General features: G+C 36.8%; 1 protein-coding gene across 1 annotated transcript in view; it reads left to right on the top strand.

Annotated features, from left to right (window-relative positions):
• SOX5 (SRY-box transcription factor 5) overlaps positions 1 to 16,018 on the top strand; it is a 395,723-nt gene that overhangs the window by 365,509 nt on the left and 14,196 nt on the right. The window contains exon 12 of the mRNA XM_082665854.1: positions 2,374 to 2,519. Within this exon, the coding sequence (XP_082521980.1) occupies positions 2,374 to 2,519 (146 nt within the window). The remainder of the gene's footprint in view (positions 1 to 2,373; positions 2,520 to 16,018) is intronic.

Genomic DNA, 16,018 nt, shown 5'->3' with positions numbered 1-16,018 from the left:
ATACAATGTTAGAATTTCATATAGCATTTTAACTAAAATTCAAGTCTCTGAAAGCAAGAATGTTTCTTTTAAAGTGAGCACCTATATCCACCTGCACACAAACACACATCTCACATTGGAAATAGCCATTACAGAACATATGTATGTCTGTCAGTTATTCACCCTCGTAGTAATAGATGCATCCTTTCTGCATCTATAGTAATGATTTTTCCTACACAGTGTTATCTTGACAGTGCCTAAAAAGCATAAAGATTTCATACTTTTATTCAGTGTCATGTGCCAAATCATTTCAAATATATTTGTGCTCTGGAGAAGCTAAATAGACTACAAAAACACATGGAACCAGGTTGTACATAAACAGGGGTTAGAGGGTAGGAAAAGCAGGCTGATCCTCTTAAGATCTTTTACTAAAGGAACACATACCAAGACCATCCCTGTCATTTAAGAGCTGCATTTTTTTCCAGAGTGGTAGTGTTCGTGAACAGAATGAGCTGAAGAATAATATATTAAGAAGGTTGTGCAGGAGAACCAAGTCCAGATGTTGGGGATAATATAAGGTTAAAAACGACCGTAATTTTAAGTACATATTAACCCTAAAGGGCTGACCTAGATCTAAATAGTTGTTTATGATTCATATTATATTTATAATGAGCCAGGATGTTTTCTTTTGAATACATTCCAATGAATTTAGCTCAGAAAAGCAAAACATATAGTAGCTCTCAAGGCTCCCCTTTCCATCGCCGACCCTGGAACTTCTCTTTCTGCCTTAAGGAGATCAGAGGAGGATGTTCAGTCTGTGCATAGTAAGGGGGGAAGGACACGGATCATTTAGAAGCCTTCCAGCTCTGAAGCACTGCGCTAATCTGACATCAGCTTCTTCAATAGAAATGTTTAAGCAGCAAGAAAGTATTCTAGGTTATTTGGCAATTGGCAGATCAGATAGAAGAGTCTAGCAATACGACGAGGTCGTGTAATCTGACATGATTAGACAAGGCTCTTTAGTACCAGAACATTCATAATTGAGACAAAGAAAGAGTATTAATAACACTTTCCTAACACGGCAGTTAGCCATTTTATATTTCCTTTCTTTAATCTTAGTGTTTTTCAACAAATCATGGGATTTAATAGCGTGTTTTGGCAGATTAGAGGATTTATGGCCCAGATGTTTTTTGTTCTAAAAATGGATTAGGGTGTAAAGTTTGCTGGAATCCACGGAACATGTTGAGGCAAGCCGGTCATTTTATGTGTGATTAGTGCCTGCCTTCTGTCTCACAGTCCCTCCATCTGTCACAATTCACCAATGGATCTGGTTAGATTTAGCCTCATGTCACAAACAAGTCCCTTTTCTGGGCAATTTCATATTATAGATTCAGTTTATGCCATTTTATGCCCTAGTTAAAAGATAGGGAGAGTGAAAGATGATATATTAGCTTTCCTTTCAATATTTGCAAAACAATCCCTTCCCATCGCTCTTCTGCCCTAAAATCATGTAGATTATCAGCATAATGTGCATCAGATAAATAAATGACCAGAGTTAACATTAGCCTTGCTCCTTACACCTTACACCTGTTATTCTTTAAAAGAAATATTTTAGCTTTCTTTTTCTTTTTTTTTTTCCCCTAACTCTGGATTGTGGAGTTGCGCCACAAGTTGGTCACTTGACCATCCCATTAAGAGTGTGAATTAAATGTGATCATAGTTACCCAGTAGCCACAATTTATTATTCAGCAATTACAGGTGCTTGGTTACATTCTGTGCTTGAAATTTAGCCTCTTAACTATTGCAAGTTTGTATCTGTAACAAGACATTGCCAACTGTGGTTTATTTCACCATGGTTGGATGCAGGGGGGAAATGCTCTTCTTTCAGTCAGTTAACAATGATTTGTTCCTTCTGTGTATAACAAACCTAATAGTGCCATACTCATACTCTAAATTGGCCTTTCTAATACTATGAGAGTGTCAGTAATTAATAGTAATAATTATCAATACCTTTATCCTATGGTAACATTCAAATGATCCTTATAGGAAAAAAACCAAAGACAGGTTGTATTTTTGCACTACAAAATATTCAGATAACTAAAAAAGTTTATCTAAAAATTATATTTGAAACTTCTTTTCAAACATGTGGAAACAGCTGTATTTCACTTAAATATTACATTTTGATAACAAATGTTTGGCACCATGTTGATGTAACTGTGTGAATCAGTCATCATCAATTATTTATTCATTCATTCATTTTTAGACTGATTCCATTGAGAAATTAGTACATGCCAGACACTAGCCATTCCCAAAAAAGAAGTGATTTTTATGGTGAAAGGTTAACCTATCCATGCACTTGTACAAAACATATCCTTCGTTCTGTTACATCTTCAGGTTATTTAAATGACCATGATGCTGTCACCAAGGCAATCCAAGAAGCTCGGCAGATGAAGGAGCAGCTTCGGCGGGAACAACAGGTGCTTGATGGGAAGGTGGCTGTTGTGAATAGTCTAGGTCTCAATAACTGCCGAGCAGAAAAGGTTAGTTCCTAAAATAACTGACTTTACAAAAATACTTAAATTGCCTGACTGTTTTTCTTCTTTATCTTTTTCTCTTCTCACCATCCTTGGAATGACGGTTCTCCCACCCTTTATATCTCCATCAGTGCAGAACTCTTCATGCCCATCCTAATCAAAACCATCTGGAAATGAAAAGCGTTATAATTCTCTGCTATCCATCTGAACCTTATTGACAATTAATATCCCCTTTTCTGCCATCACTTTGTATTAAAATGAAGTGGCATTTGAAATACCTGAGTCTCAGTGAAAGTTTTGCTTTACAGAGATGCTCACCTTGTATTTGGGGATGAGCTGGATCTGAAAATGCTGAATCTTCTTTAATCAGCATAAGCTTGAATGATACCCATGCTTGTAGTCTCAGCATCTAAGATCCTGAGCTTGTCATAATGTTTCCAATGCAAAGCACTGTCAAGTTTTAGGTGACTGCACAATTGGAAGTTTTGACTTGATCATAAAACAAAGTTTGCTGTTTAAAATGTGGACATTATTATTCTACCTGTTATTATGCTTAAGTCCAGTGAAACTTCTGGATTTATCTGAGCTATAATAATTTCAAACTATTTTGTCTAAACTACATTGTATTTTATTCAGAAAAATATTATGTTATTATAGAATGCTTGGAGTGATATACTTCTTTTGGTCATATTTGGTATTTTTAATTGAAATTTTAAAGTTACTGAATCCCCTTTTCTCAAAATCCTGTAGCTAAATATAGTAGATAAGAGAAAAAATGATCAGCTACTTAGTAATAACTTGAAAGTTATTCATCATGGGAAGGTCATGAGTCAAACGGTGTCATCCAGAATGAACAGATTGCTAATTTGGATAGCTTTCTGGTTTCCCAGGTTTTATATGGAATTTTACATATAATCTCTAAGAAGCTAGCAATTTGCATAGTGAAGGTGTGACCTTGCCACAACTGTACTTTTCCTCTGGTCCAAACATGGGTCAAAAGGATGGAGAAATGATTTCACTTCTGTTCTGTTCCTGGAGGGGAGAGCAAAGCATGGTCAAGTGTACATCCCTTGCAGTCTCACAACATAAGAAGAGCAACATTGTTGCAGCTCGAAGGGCACGAACATTTTCTAGCTAAGCACCAGAAGGGAAGGGGAACAGCAAAGTGACAGCTCTAAGAAGGAATGATAGCAAGCATAGAGGAATTTATATTCAAATATTTAAACATTCTTGAAAGGATGCTTGAACAGAAATTCCCTTTCTCTGCTCCCCATGTAGAAGTGAGTTTAACAGTCAGCCAGATGCTAATGCAAAGTGACTCAAGCTATTCCTCGCAAGCAGAGCTAAATTGCCATTATTTGTTAAGCGCATTGAATTCAGCTGTGGATACAGCAGTTGGTTGCATTCAGCAAGCATCTGTACCCTTTTTTTTTTTTAATCCTCCAAAGCAGAGACAACTCTACCTATCTCCCCCCCTCTCCTCCCCTGTGCTGGCTGGGAACTGTCAAGTGACAACCGACCAAATCCTTTTGGACAGGAGGCCTTCATCCTGAGTTCTATATACTTACAAAACAGGCCTTGTGGTTGGATCAGGGAGCCCATTAAAAGCGCTTTGATGGTATGGAAATTCATCTTCATGAAGCTCCTAGGCCCCTAAGCAGCATGCTGTTTAGCTGTGGTTACAGATCAGTCATTCACATCGGAGGGCAATAATTGTGCTGACGGCTTGTAAGGCAACGGGAGTACATAAAATAATCCTGGGCCCTCCACCATGGCACTGCGAGTTAATCTTCTCTAATACAGATCAGCTGTTGTTCTAACACATGACTTCATGCAGGCTCCAGTGACTCTGCTCAGCCTTTGATTAAGTAACAGGAGTGGAACCATCTGCATTCATTTTATCCCATAGTTGTCCATTGTTAGGGACCTTATTTCCACTTCTTGTTCCACCTCCACAATCAGACTTCATTTTATTTCTCTGATTAGCACCTCCTATTTGAGTTGCAGGAGTGAGAGTTGCCTCTGTTGAAAACTACTCCTTTCAGTTTTCCTTTCTCTTCTGTAGAATTATAGTAACTGTTTTTTAAAAAAATCTATTTCTGAAGTAATACCTGCCAGAATCTGTTGGCCAATTAAGATGTCTCCATTCTCAAGACGTTGGTGCCCCCAGATCTCTTCACCATGCCCTTTCCATGCAGTTGAGTTACATCTTCAACTATGGTCTTACATTTTTATGGGTTTTTAAGTGAAAATCTTAAAAAATGAAATTGTATCATTGTAATTGTAAAACATAAAAATGTAAAAACCCGTTATTGTCATAGTCTGGCAAACTCTTGTAATGCGTAAGTAAACCTTTTCAGCAGGAGAATTCGAATTAGTTCATCCCTATGTTACCTTTGACACTTGAGATTGAATCTCTCTTAGAAGCAGGAATTACTGTGGTTGCCTTTTCCTGTTGAAATAGCTTAGCCGGCATTTCTACCAAATTAATGATCAATCTATGTCTTGCAACTCATGGGAATGAAATAATGTCAATTTAAATCTTTTAATTAGTCATTATTCAACATTAGCCCCCCTGTGTATTAGGGACAGTGCTGTGTACTTGAGGCACTGTATTGAACAAGAAAATATGTCCTCTGCCTTTATAGAGCTAACAGTTTAGATCAAATTACGAGTTTGTTAATCATGGCATATTTATGTGTGTGAATTCCTATAGGAAGTGAATTAAGACCCCATACTGCTGAGCATGTCAGATCAGTTACATACCTGACTCGACAGAGGTAGCTGCTTGTTTTTCCACATAAAGCAGCATCACTAGACATATTGCCTCATCGTTTTTTTAATACCTACCTTTTTAATCGATTTCTATAATCGCCCAACTTTATCCATGGCCAAAGCATAGTTAGATCAGTAGTTGGTTTGAAATTTTGCTTCACAGTCCCTAACGAAAGACAGAAACACAGTATGTATAAATTCCTCTTATAATTTGCACTATCGCTCCCAAAAGGACGACATTTTTTCTCTCTTTAAACCCTGCTCACAACTTCCTAAACCCTAAAAGTATGTGAAATAAATGTAAGACATGGGGAAGATGAAGGAGAGAGAAAGATAGAAAGGAGCTGGGAGAAAGGAAAGGGGGAAGGAAAAGTAATTCAGCCAGATGCCTTCCGTCAGTCTAAAAGGAGATGGCAGGACCCAAGATGCAGATAATTGGAAACCTGTAGCAGAGATCTGTTTTCTTGAGTACACAAGCCCTATACACATTAACTTGTCTTCACATTTCAAATGACCAACATGCTTGTCTCGACTAGAATGTCTTAATTCTGAAAAGCTGTAATTGGGCAGTGAAAACAATTAGAGGTGTGAAGATAGGGACAAATGTTTTCCAGTCGTATGTACCAAAACACATAATGAAAGTCATTCGTACTGAAACACATTTTAATTGAAGACTTCTAAAAGATTTTTCATTTCTTTACTTTTCTTGGAAGTGTTTCAACATACCCAAGAACTGCGTATGTCAGGTTTCTTGGAAACTCTGGGACGCAGTGTTATTTATAATTGTCATCTCTGGTTAATTATAGCCTGATTGTATATTCAAATAATGTTATCTTTTACCACTCAGCTCTGTTACAGATTAGTGTCATAGGTGAATAAGTAAGCTTCTCAGGTAGGAAGAATCAGAAGAAGGTCCTCATACATACATTTGTTTTGTAAAAACCACCTGCTTTGTGTCTTTAACACCCAAATGGCAAATGGCACGGTTTTGACCAGCTGCATACTCAGGTTCTGACCTTATAAGCTTACCTGATAGGAAATCATAAAAACTTCAGTTTTTGTCCTGATCCTACCAGGCAACACTAATACAATAGAGACGCAGTGCACTGCAATGAGGAACAGACCAGAAGTTTCCCTGATCACTTCCCTCACTACCCAATGTAGTTGTCCTAGAAAAATAATGCCCATGCTGTAATACCTGTTAGAAATGTTTGTCATGACATGTATCAGGATATCTAAATACAGTAGCTTCAACAAATACTGATTAGCTTTTAGCCTACAATGAAGTTCAGGAGTAGGAGGTTGGTGGCCTTAGCTCACTAGTTCAGTGATGTCAGGGTTGAAATCACTTGATTATCTGGGCTGTTCCCTTAAAGTCACAAAATGTTGCTGCACCTACAACTATGTCATGAAGGCAGCAGACTCAGAAAGAAGTTATTTTCTCTTCGCTGAAGTTCGGTCTTCACTCACATAGTCATATTTCACTGCACCCCTCAAGCTGACTTCCATAAACATCTCCTTTGGGTAGAACTGGATCATTTGCACATCTTCACGACAGTTACTGGTCAAGGAAGAGAGACCACTTTAAATGGATCACAAATTATTTTCTGGGACTGAATTAGAGACCTTATCCTATCTTCCTGAGATCAAAGGATATCTTTTTTTTTAAGAAAGGCAGACCACTACCTGCAGCACCTCATTTGGATGTGTCTCGAGTCTTGGAAGCTTGACTAGCCTACTTTCTTCTAGGAATGGACCTTGAGAGCTTGTTTGGAGGGTGTAGCAGAGCAGAACAGCTTCTCATATACTCTCGACCGAAAAAGGGCCCTCTCCTATTGGGGAAGGCCATCCTCTTCCACTGAGCTTACAGCTCCAGGAGGAATGTATGTGGATCCATGGGGCAGGAAAGGGGACACCTGTCTAGCCATCCAGATCAGCCAGTCAACCCTGGTAATCAATGGGGTGACAGAGGTCACAGCCAGATCACCCTCACATTTAAGGGATATCTCAAGACCAAAGGTTATATTGGCAGGGACAAAAGATAGACCAGAATGGCTACCGGGTAGGAAAAGGCCATCGTCAGCCACGGCTACATTATAAAAATGATACCAAAGCTCTCAAATATTTTCATCATAAAGCTGGTTTGTTTTGATTCCATTTGATGTCATCTATCTAACTGCTTTTGCTCTTCTCTGTTGCATGTTTAGGACCTTATACCTTGTCTGTTTTTCAGAAAGAATTAAATGACATTCAAGAATGTGTACAAGAAAACATTGTTTGGTGCCAGGTTAAATCAATGAATGTATGTTCGTCCACATACTTTCTACATATTAAGGCCAACTTCTGTATTACTTCTTGTATATAAAAAAGATGTCACTCACAAAAATAAACATACAAATATGTGCATGTATTTCTTAAGGTAGAGAATTTATTCATCAAACATTAATTGCCTGCCGTGTACCTGAAATCTAAACACTTGCACATGCTATGCCTTCATCAATAACTGCAAATAAGAATAGCTAGGAAAATGTCTTACTTTTCCCTCTGAGGTTCAGTGAAAATTCTTTGCAGATTTCCATAGAATAAGATGAAAATTTGGTGAATAATATGTATATTTTATTTTATTTATTTATTTATTTTTTTTTTTTTTTTTTGCGGTACGCAGGCCTCTCACTGCCGTGGCCTCTCCCGTTGCGGAGCACAGGCTCCGGATGGGCAGGCTCAGCGGCCATGGCTCACGGGCCCAGTCGCTCCGTGGCATGTGGGATCTTCCCGGACTGGGGCACAAACCCGTGTCCACTGCATCGGCAGGCGGACTCTCAACCACTGCGCCCCTAGGGAAGCCCAATGTGTATATTTTAAATAATGATTTACGCAGTAATGAAACCAGTTTCTCTTTTTGGTGTCGGTCATATTCATAAGAAGTTTTACCGCATACATTATAGATGGACTTGTAAACAAAGGTTAATTTTATTACTCTGGCACTTGAAAACTCTTCCAGTACAACCTCCTCTTTTCTGCCATTGTCAACCCTTTTCTTTCCCTTTAACAGAGTGCCAAACATGAAATGACAGTGACCAATGTTGACTTCATGTGGATGTTTAATAATGAAAAAAGTGTGTCAGTCCCAGCATTAGTTACAAATGGCAGTAAGTGTATCGGATGGCAGCCCTGTAATAATTTTACATCCATCATTCTTTCCTGATGCTTCACTGGCCATCTGATGGATGGGGCCAGCAGTGTTAACTCTTCAGAAACTGACACAGTGTATCTACTTCAGCATTATCTAACATACGCTCCTTCTCTTAGATAAGGAGAAGGCATGTGAGGAATTATAAACTACAGGTTTGCTTTGAAAAAGTGAATATGAAGGAACTCATGCCTTTGTATTCAGTGGCAGGTACTACAATTAATTAATGATTTATGGGTGGCTTTTGTAGTTGTTGCCTTTAGCTAAAATGAATTAGAGAAGTCAGATTAGAGCTAGACATTTCAGTGGTAAGAGGAAAAACTCCATGAAGGAGGAAGCTATGTTAGGTAAATCGTTCAGGAGGAAATGAGATAGATCATTGCAACAGTGGGACAAAACAGGAGCTTTTCCTTGGGGGGGGGGTGTGTGTGTGAGTGTTTGTCAAACAAAAATGTCCCCAAACTTTTAAATCTTCTGGTTAGAATTTACCTGAGCACAAATTAAAATAACACAAATGGTTAATATTTTCTTTTTATAGAAGTGAATATATATTATTTTTTATCTCTAATGTAATTATTTATTTGGTGATTTTAATTAAAAGATACACAAAGTCTGAAGTTGAATATTTGCCTTTTTATTATTGGAGTCTCTCTACTCTAAATATGTATGTAAAATGGATAGAGAACTGCTTTCTAGACAGCGGATTATTAGAAAATCTAGACTAGTTTTTTACGTGCAAGTTGGCATTTGATCCTCAGGTTTTCTTTTCTTTTGTTTTTCATTCATAAAACCTTCTTAATACTGAGTGTCTTAGCTAGGGAACACTTCTTATGGGACAGGAGGGGAGAGGAAAACCCCTTAGTGAATATTATCAGCACCGAGCAGCCCGTTTTCAAAGACCATGACAAAAAGGCAAATAGGTATTATGTCATCACCCATCCATCACTCTATATGTCAGCCTTTCAATAATTCCAATCGACATTCTCGACAGGCTGGTGCAAGTTAAAGGGGCTGTTTGTTTCTAGAAATTGAGTATAGGCTGTCTATAGCCTTTTGTTCCAGATGGTTTTCTTCTGTGTCTTTTCATTTCTTTCTTTTTCTTTCTTTTCTTTTTGGGGGTATTTAATTGAAATACATGCCGAGTTTGCAGACTGCAAAGATCAGAGCTGTTTTCGTCCAGCAGTGGTAACTATGCATTAAACATTTTGATTTGTTTGAGCTTGAAGTTTAGTCCTTTTTTGCCATTTGCTTCATGGAGTTTGTGTATATTTACAGCCTCTGCATTTAATGGCCACATGCCTTATTTTCACAGATGGCCAGTGGAAGACTTTTTCTTTCTCTTAGTATAGCCTGCTTTCAGTTTTGCTACATTTGTCACAGTGCCACTACTTGCAGCTAGCAAGTGCCCACGCTTGGTGGGGAGCAATTATGGTGTGAGTTTTTAAGGAGCTTTTTAAAGGGTTTTTTTTTTTTTCCAGTAAACTTTTTATGGTTTAATTTTCAAGCCTAGAAAAGCTGTGCATGTTTTCAAACAGAGAGTCTTGTGTTCTTTACATCATTCTGGTAGAGGGGTTAGTGCAGGATGGTCCAATAAAATGAGACACACAGGGCATGCCAAATTGGGTTTCAGATAGACACCCACAGGCCTCTCTGATGATTGAAATTGTCTGTTCATTTAAAGATATGAGGATGGGCTCACAATAGTATTCCTGAAAAAAAACGAGTTTGAAAACACCGTATGGAGAATGATCTAGATATTTTTAAAGTACATTTCCATGGTACATAGATAAAAGACTAGAAGAAGAATAAACAATCATTTTGCCAAGGTGATGAGGTTGGAAATTTACATGTCCCCACATTCCTGATTTTTTCAAATTTTCTGTAAGTAAAATAAGAATCACTTTTGTTGTTGGACCAGAAGTGTTATTTTTGAAAACCTGGTCTACTCAGAATGATCTTTCCTTCCCTTCTCCCTTGCTCCCTTCTTCATCCCCAGGATCAAATAGCTGTCTTCAAGACACTTAAACATTAAGGCACTGAAATAATCAAAGAGCCATTTGTTTTTCAATTATCCTCATACTTAGTAGATGTATTGTATTCTCTATCGTCATTTATTGCAAGTGACTTTAACAATATGGATTTAAAATTATGAGGAAAATATTCTGAATTTAACATTTATTTCAAAGGGCCTCATTGAGTCTTTCCACTTATACCTTTTCTGTTTTACAAATGAGAAACACTTGTTTATGAGTATAGGAGTAAAAATAGGAGTAATAATAGCTATTGATATCTAGTTTGTATCTTACCTTTTTCAACTGCTTTCACATCAAATTTCAGTTCCGTACAGTATTATAAGCAGAAACGTATTCATATCTTTGTTTTAAAAATAAAAACCTTGAGGTATGACATTATTATAGGAATTCAAGTGGTAGATCAGTTTTTGAACCTAGGTCCTCTTGTTCAAATTTCAGTCTTTGTTTTAAAAATAAAAACCTTGAGATATGACATTATTATAGGAATTCGAGTGGTAGATCAGTTTTTAAACCCAGGTCCTCTTGTTCAAATTTCAGTCTCTTTTCTAATGGGCCATGCTGAAGATGTTCAAGAAAGTAACTCGGTGCCTGTTTGATTAGATTGTACCCCAGCGTTGGCCATGTGTATCATTTAGTACATTTTTGAGGATTTATCACACACACACACAAATCCTTTAATCAATCAGCATCTCCATCATTTGTGTATCTTTTTTCCAACTCTTTGTTTTTCCTGTTTCTGCTCCCTTTCTAGGTCTTCCTTTCTTCACCACGCACCAGCCCCCTTCATTAGAGAATGAGCCGGGAAACAGAAAGAATATGTTCCATCTTATTTATTTTGCTTCTCATAGCAGCTCTCCTAAAACATGTGAAGTTTTAGCTGTTCACTAAAATGAGATTTTAAGTATCTATTCTACTCTAAATTTTTTCCCCTAAAACTACCATGGATGATTGAAAAGCAAACTATAACCCCACTGTGCCTCTTCTATTCGTCAGACCCAGCATTTCAGAACCAAACCATTTCTCTTTAAAACAGTGCAAGTATATTTGTTTAACTGAGGTAACTACTGGCTACTGAGGCTGCATTTATAAGAATACGTACAGTTTTACAGCTTTTATTCTATGAAAAGGAAAAAGTAAAGAGCAAAGGTCTGTACGTTTCTGTAGCTCACTAACTGAGTGACCCATTGTTCATAGAACAGTTATCATCAGACAACATTCCAGTTGTGTGTTTACATCTGTGCAGCCCTCCCACCTACCGGACACCCTGTGTAGGTTGTGAATTCTATTATTTTACTTAGTTGGCCTCCTATTTTTCTCACATTAAGCCTTCTGATTTGACTTGGTGTGCACAGTATCTGTATCTGCCCTGGTTTGAAATAAAGTCATGTTTTTAGACTTTGGCTGTATGCTGAACACATACACAGACACTTGAAAACTCAGGTCTTAGCTTTTCCCTCTCCTGCCTTCCCTCTTCCACATGTACAGACCGTAAGCACCCCTGGGACAAGGAAGCAAGGACCAGTATTTTACCATGATACTATTCATGTGTACCCTCTTTGTGAATGATTTCTTTCCTCCGGATTCCTTTGAGTGGCTCTTCCGTTCCTTACCCCACACACTCAACGACTTCTTCCTCTCCATGGCAGTCATGTTGAATTTGGACATATGACTGCGTGTTTCACAATGCACTTAGAATCTGTAAATCTGAGTATTATTGGACAGTCCCTTCACAAAATGTATTTCAATAATCATATTTTTTGGGTTTTGTTTCATAATTTGAAATATCTTCCTTGAATTTAAGAAAATGATGATAGAATTCTCAATTATAAATGGAGTACCTTTACATTTTGAAACATAATTAACAGCTTCTGAGGAAACTATCATCATGGATAGAGAAACATGTATAGCTGTATACATTTGTCAAAATATTTTTGTTTTGTTTGAGCAACTCCAGTCAAGTGGAACATAGAATTGAAAGAAAATGTAAAGGGCCTTTAATTCAACATATCATCTGATGTTGAATTGCCAGGCAGGTAGTCATATGACCAATACTTGAAAACCTCTAGGGAAGTGAAATTTTTTGCATCCTAAGACAGCCCACTCAATGGAGAGACAACTCTTTTATATAACTCTTCCTTCAGTGGTTCGTTATCTTTCACTTGATAACTTACAACCATTGGTCAGTATTCTGTCTCTTTACTACATGTGACCAAATCCTCTCTTTTTCACAAATAAGAGGTCTTGATTCTTTTCAAACATGGAGATTCTTAAGATATTTAAAGACAGAGATTGTCGATCTCCTCTTCAACTCTCTCTTGCAAGGTCCTGTGCAATTTCTCCATGAAGACAACAAGGATATTGATAGGACCATAACCCAAAGCTGAGTTAAGTCCAAAACATTATGGCCATGGTCTGCATTCCAGTTTTTGCAGAAAAAGAAACTAGACCATTACAACATAGTTTTTCTTAATGAATCCATACTAGCTTCTTGTTGTATCACATCCTGTACTAAGTGCTCTTAACTAATCCTATAACAATCAGTTCTGTCTTTTCTGGAACATACATTAAGTGCTCAAGTCATTGTTCCACAAATTCTCTCTTTATTCATGAAAACTCAGAATTAGTTATTTATGTACAATTCCTAATATTTCTCCCACTTTAAAATCAGTTCTTTAAAAATCATAAATAGGGATTCATCAATTTTATCCACAAGTCATTTTACTATCTTAGAAATGTATTCATCCAGATTAAGACTTGAATTCATAGAAGCTGTGTGTTTCCTTCAAAGCAATTCTATCTTCAGCTTTGTAATACTTCTTAAGAAAACTTGATCTGCCAATACAGTTCACTTTGACCAGATCGCCTGATGAAACTAAGTTTCTATGAAATTTAGCAAGAATTATACTTCAAGAAACATTTCATGAAGCTGGCTACCAAAGTTCACAAAAGGAAATTAGATTGTGGAAACAAAATTATGGGTTCTAATTTATTATTTTCTCCACTAGGGGTATCTCTGAATTTAGAAGGGGAAAAAAATCAGGATTAGGTAAGGATTTTTTTATAGTTGACTAAACCACAAGACACTTATGGACTTTTCCAACCCCTTAGCTCATATATCCATATGATTATCTGATGGAGAAAATGAATGGAAAAATATTCCTGAAGGATACTAGATTTCAGAGTACCAAAGTGTCTGAGAAACTCACATTTGACCAGAATAAAATTAGTAAAAGATTTCTTCAGATTGCATTTTTGTTGGCGTTGGAGAGAAATGTATGTGTGTGTGTGTGTGTGTGTATTTGTACATAATTTATTGTAAATCTTTTACAACAAAGCTTTCTTTCCCATTTGTGCAGTTAGATTATGTGGGTGGATGCTTATTTTTTAGAAAATGGCAATCTCAGTAAGCAAGGGTGAAACCAAGAGATTGAAGGGGATCTCAGACACACGCATTGTTTTTTATGTTCTACTTAAGTTGATGAAAAAATTCTCCAACCAATAAATCGTTATGACATTATAAATAATCTTTCATCTTCTTTGGTGGTCTGTGAGGGTCACATAATTGGAGGGTTAAAAACCTTTTTTGTTTCTTTTTTCTTCCTGTGTCATTAGTATAGAAGGAGATCATAAAAAAGGTCAGCCAGAAGGGGTTTAACTGTTACTGAGTCAACATTTGACAGTCACACTCTATTCTGTCATTTCATGCATGTGCTTTTTATGAGTTTTATAGCTTTGTGAGCTTTATTTCAGGGATGTCCATTATCATAGCCGATCCACAGCCCATCTCTTTCTTTGTGTATGTGTGTCTGATGGTGAGCAAAGCTTGTCACTTATATAAATCCCAATTTCAAGGAGTAATAGAGGAACCATGTACTCATGCAGTTTAGGCTTAGGTAACTAAGGAAATATCTACTTCCTCTAGAGCACAGTTTGTGTGGTTTTTTTGTTTTGACTCTGAAATATCGACAAACAATGTGCCTTTTGAGCCTTTACAAACACAGTGAATTTTTAGTTGTTTTCTATATAGTTGAAGTAATGGAATAAGAGAAGTTTTCAACTTAAATATGTACTAGACTTATATTATAGGGCTATAAACCATCAGGCCTGAGAATCAAATGGAAAATAAAAAAGATTAAATACATTGTCAGGAATGATGCGCAAGAGGAAAGAAAAAATCCCAACAACTTTTAGAGTTGTTACAAACATTCTCCTTTTTAATGCATATTTGTCCACTACTCTGGCTGTAGACAATAAAGGATCATAACCACAGCAGGATACTTAATACTCATATTGAAATAACTATTCCTGTAATTCTTATATTTTAGGAAGAATCTTTATCTTTTTCATTTCCCCTATTTACTTTTTCCCTAATATTAAAAGCATATCCTTTTCATTTTTTAAACTAATGAGAATCTGTCGTATATTACAGCACCATTTTACAAATTAGGATTCTGAAACTCAGGGAGGTTAATTGATTTGTCTAAAGTAGTATAGCTAATATATATGGCAGCGTTTGGTTAAAATGTCATGTTCCTGATCCCAAAGCCATTATTTTCTATATGGGTTATTTTCTCTATTTTCAGATATGTTCTTTTCCCACTGATCTCTATAGCCTTTTGCCATTCAGAACGTTGTTTGCTTAGAAAGCACTGATCTTTACTGACCACTTCTAATCAGCTAATTACCCACATCTCTTTAGATATTTCTTGGCTCTCCTTGTTGATTCCCACCATAGTCTGGTGTCATGTGCAAACAATACACGTGCTGTTTTCCATTATTCAAGTCATTGGATGAGCCACAGAGCCCAAAACCAGCTGCCAAATTCCCTAAGTGAATATTAACACATTAATAATCGTTATATGAATGTTGAGTTTTAGAGTTATTCATTTGACCCCAAGAAACTATATTGTCTAAAACTTTCCTTTCTTCTGTAGATCAGATACAATTTACTTGAATGTTTCTTCAAGTCAACATAGGATCAGAAAGTTTTTCAAGTTAAGACAAACTTTACCTTAAGTTTCTTCTTGATCTTAGTAAACCTACAGAGTTGTACAAGGTTTGATTAGCCAGATAGGACTCATCTTTCCAAAGGAATTCTAGTTGTTATCCAATAGCTAGTTTTTATCCAATAGAAAGCATACAGGTCGTCTTGTTTGGTCCTTATTTGTAAATCCTCAGGACTATTTCATTTTGACTACTTTGTAGTAATTAATCTGTTTGCACCCTGTACTCTGATGTTCCTCAGAGCAGTTCAGAATTTTGGCCAATATTTCTTTAAGTGTGTTTTTTGTTTGTTTGTTTGTTTTATTTCTAATAGGAAAAAGGTAGAAGAGAGAAAGATGAATGAATCTTATAAGTTTCAGGGCAGTGTTTGGATAGTATTGAGAAGGCAGAAAAGTATAAGTGCTATACTGGATTTATGTTCAAGAACACTGGTCTTAGACTGGGGGCATGTGGTAGTCTTTTTCTGTAAAAATTCTTGACGAATGTGCTCTTTATCAGAACCA

The sequence above is a fragment of the Grampus griseus genome (genome assembly GCF_964374135.1).
Source record: "Grampus griseus genome assembly, chromosome: 11".
NCBI classification, from domain to species: Eukaryota; Metazoa; Chordata; class Mammalia; order Artiodactyla; family Delphinidae; genus Grampus; species Grampus griseus.
This window is presented reverse-complemented; position numbering and strand designations above follow the sequence as displayed.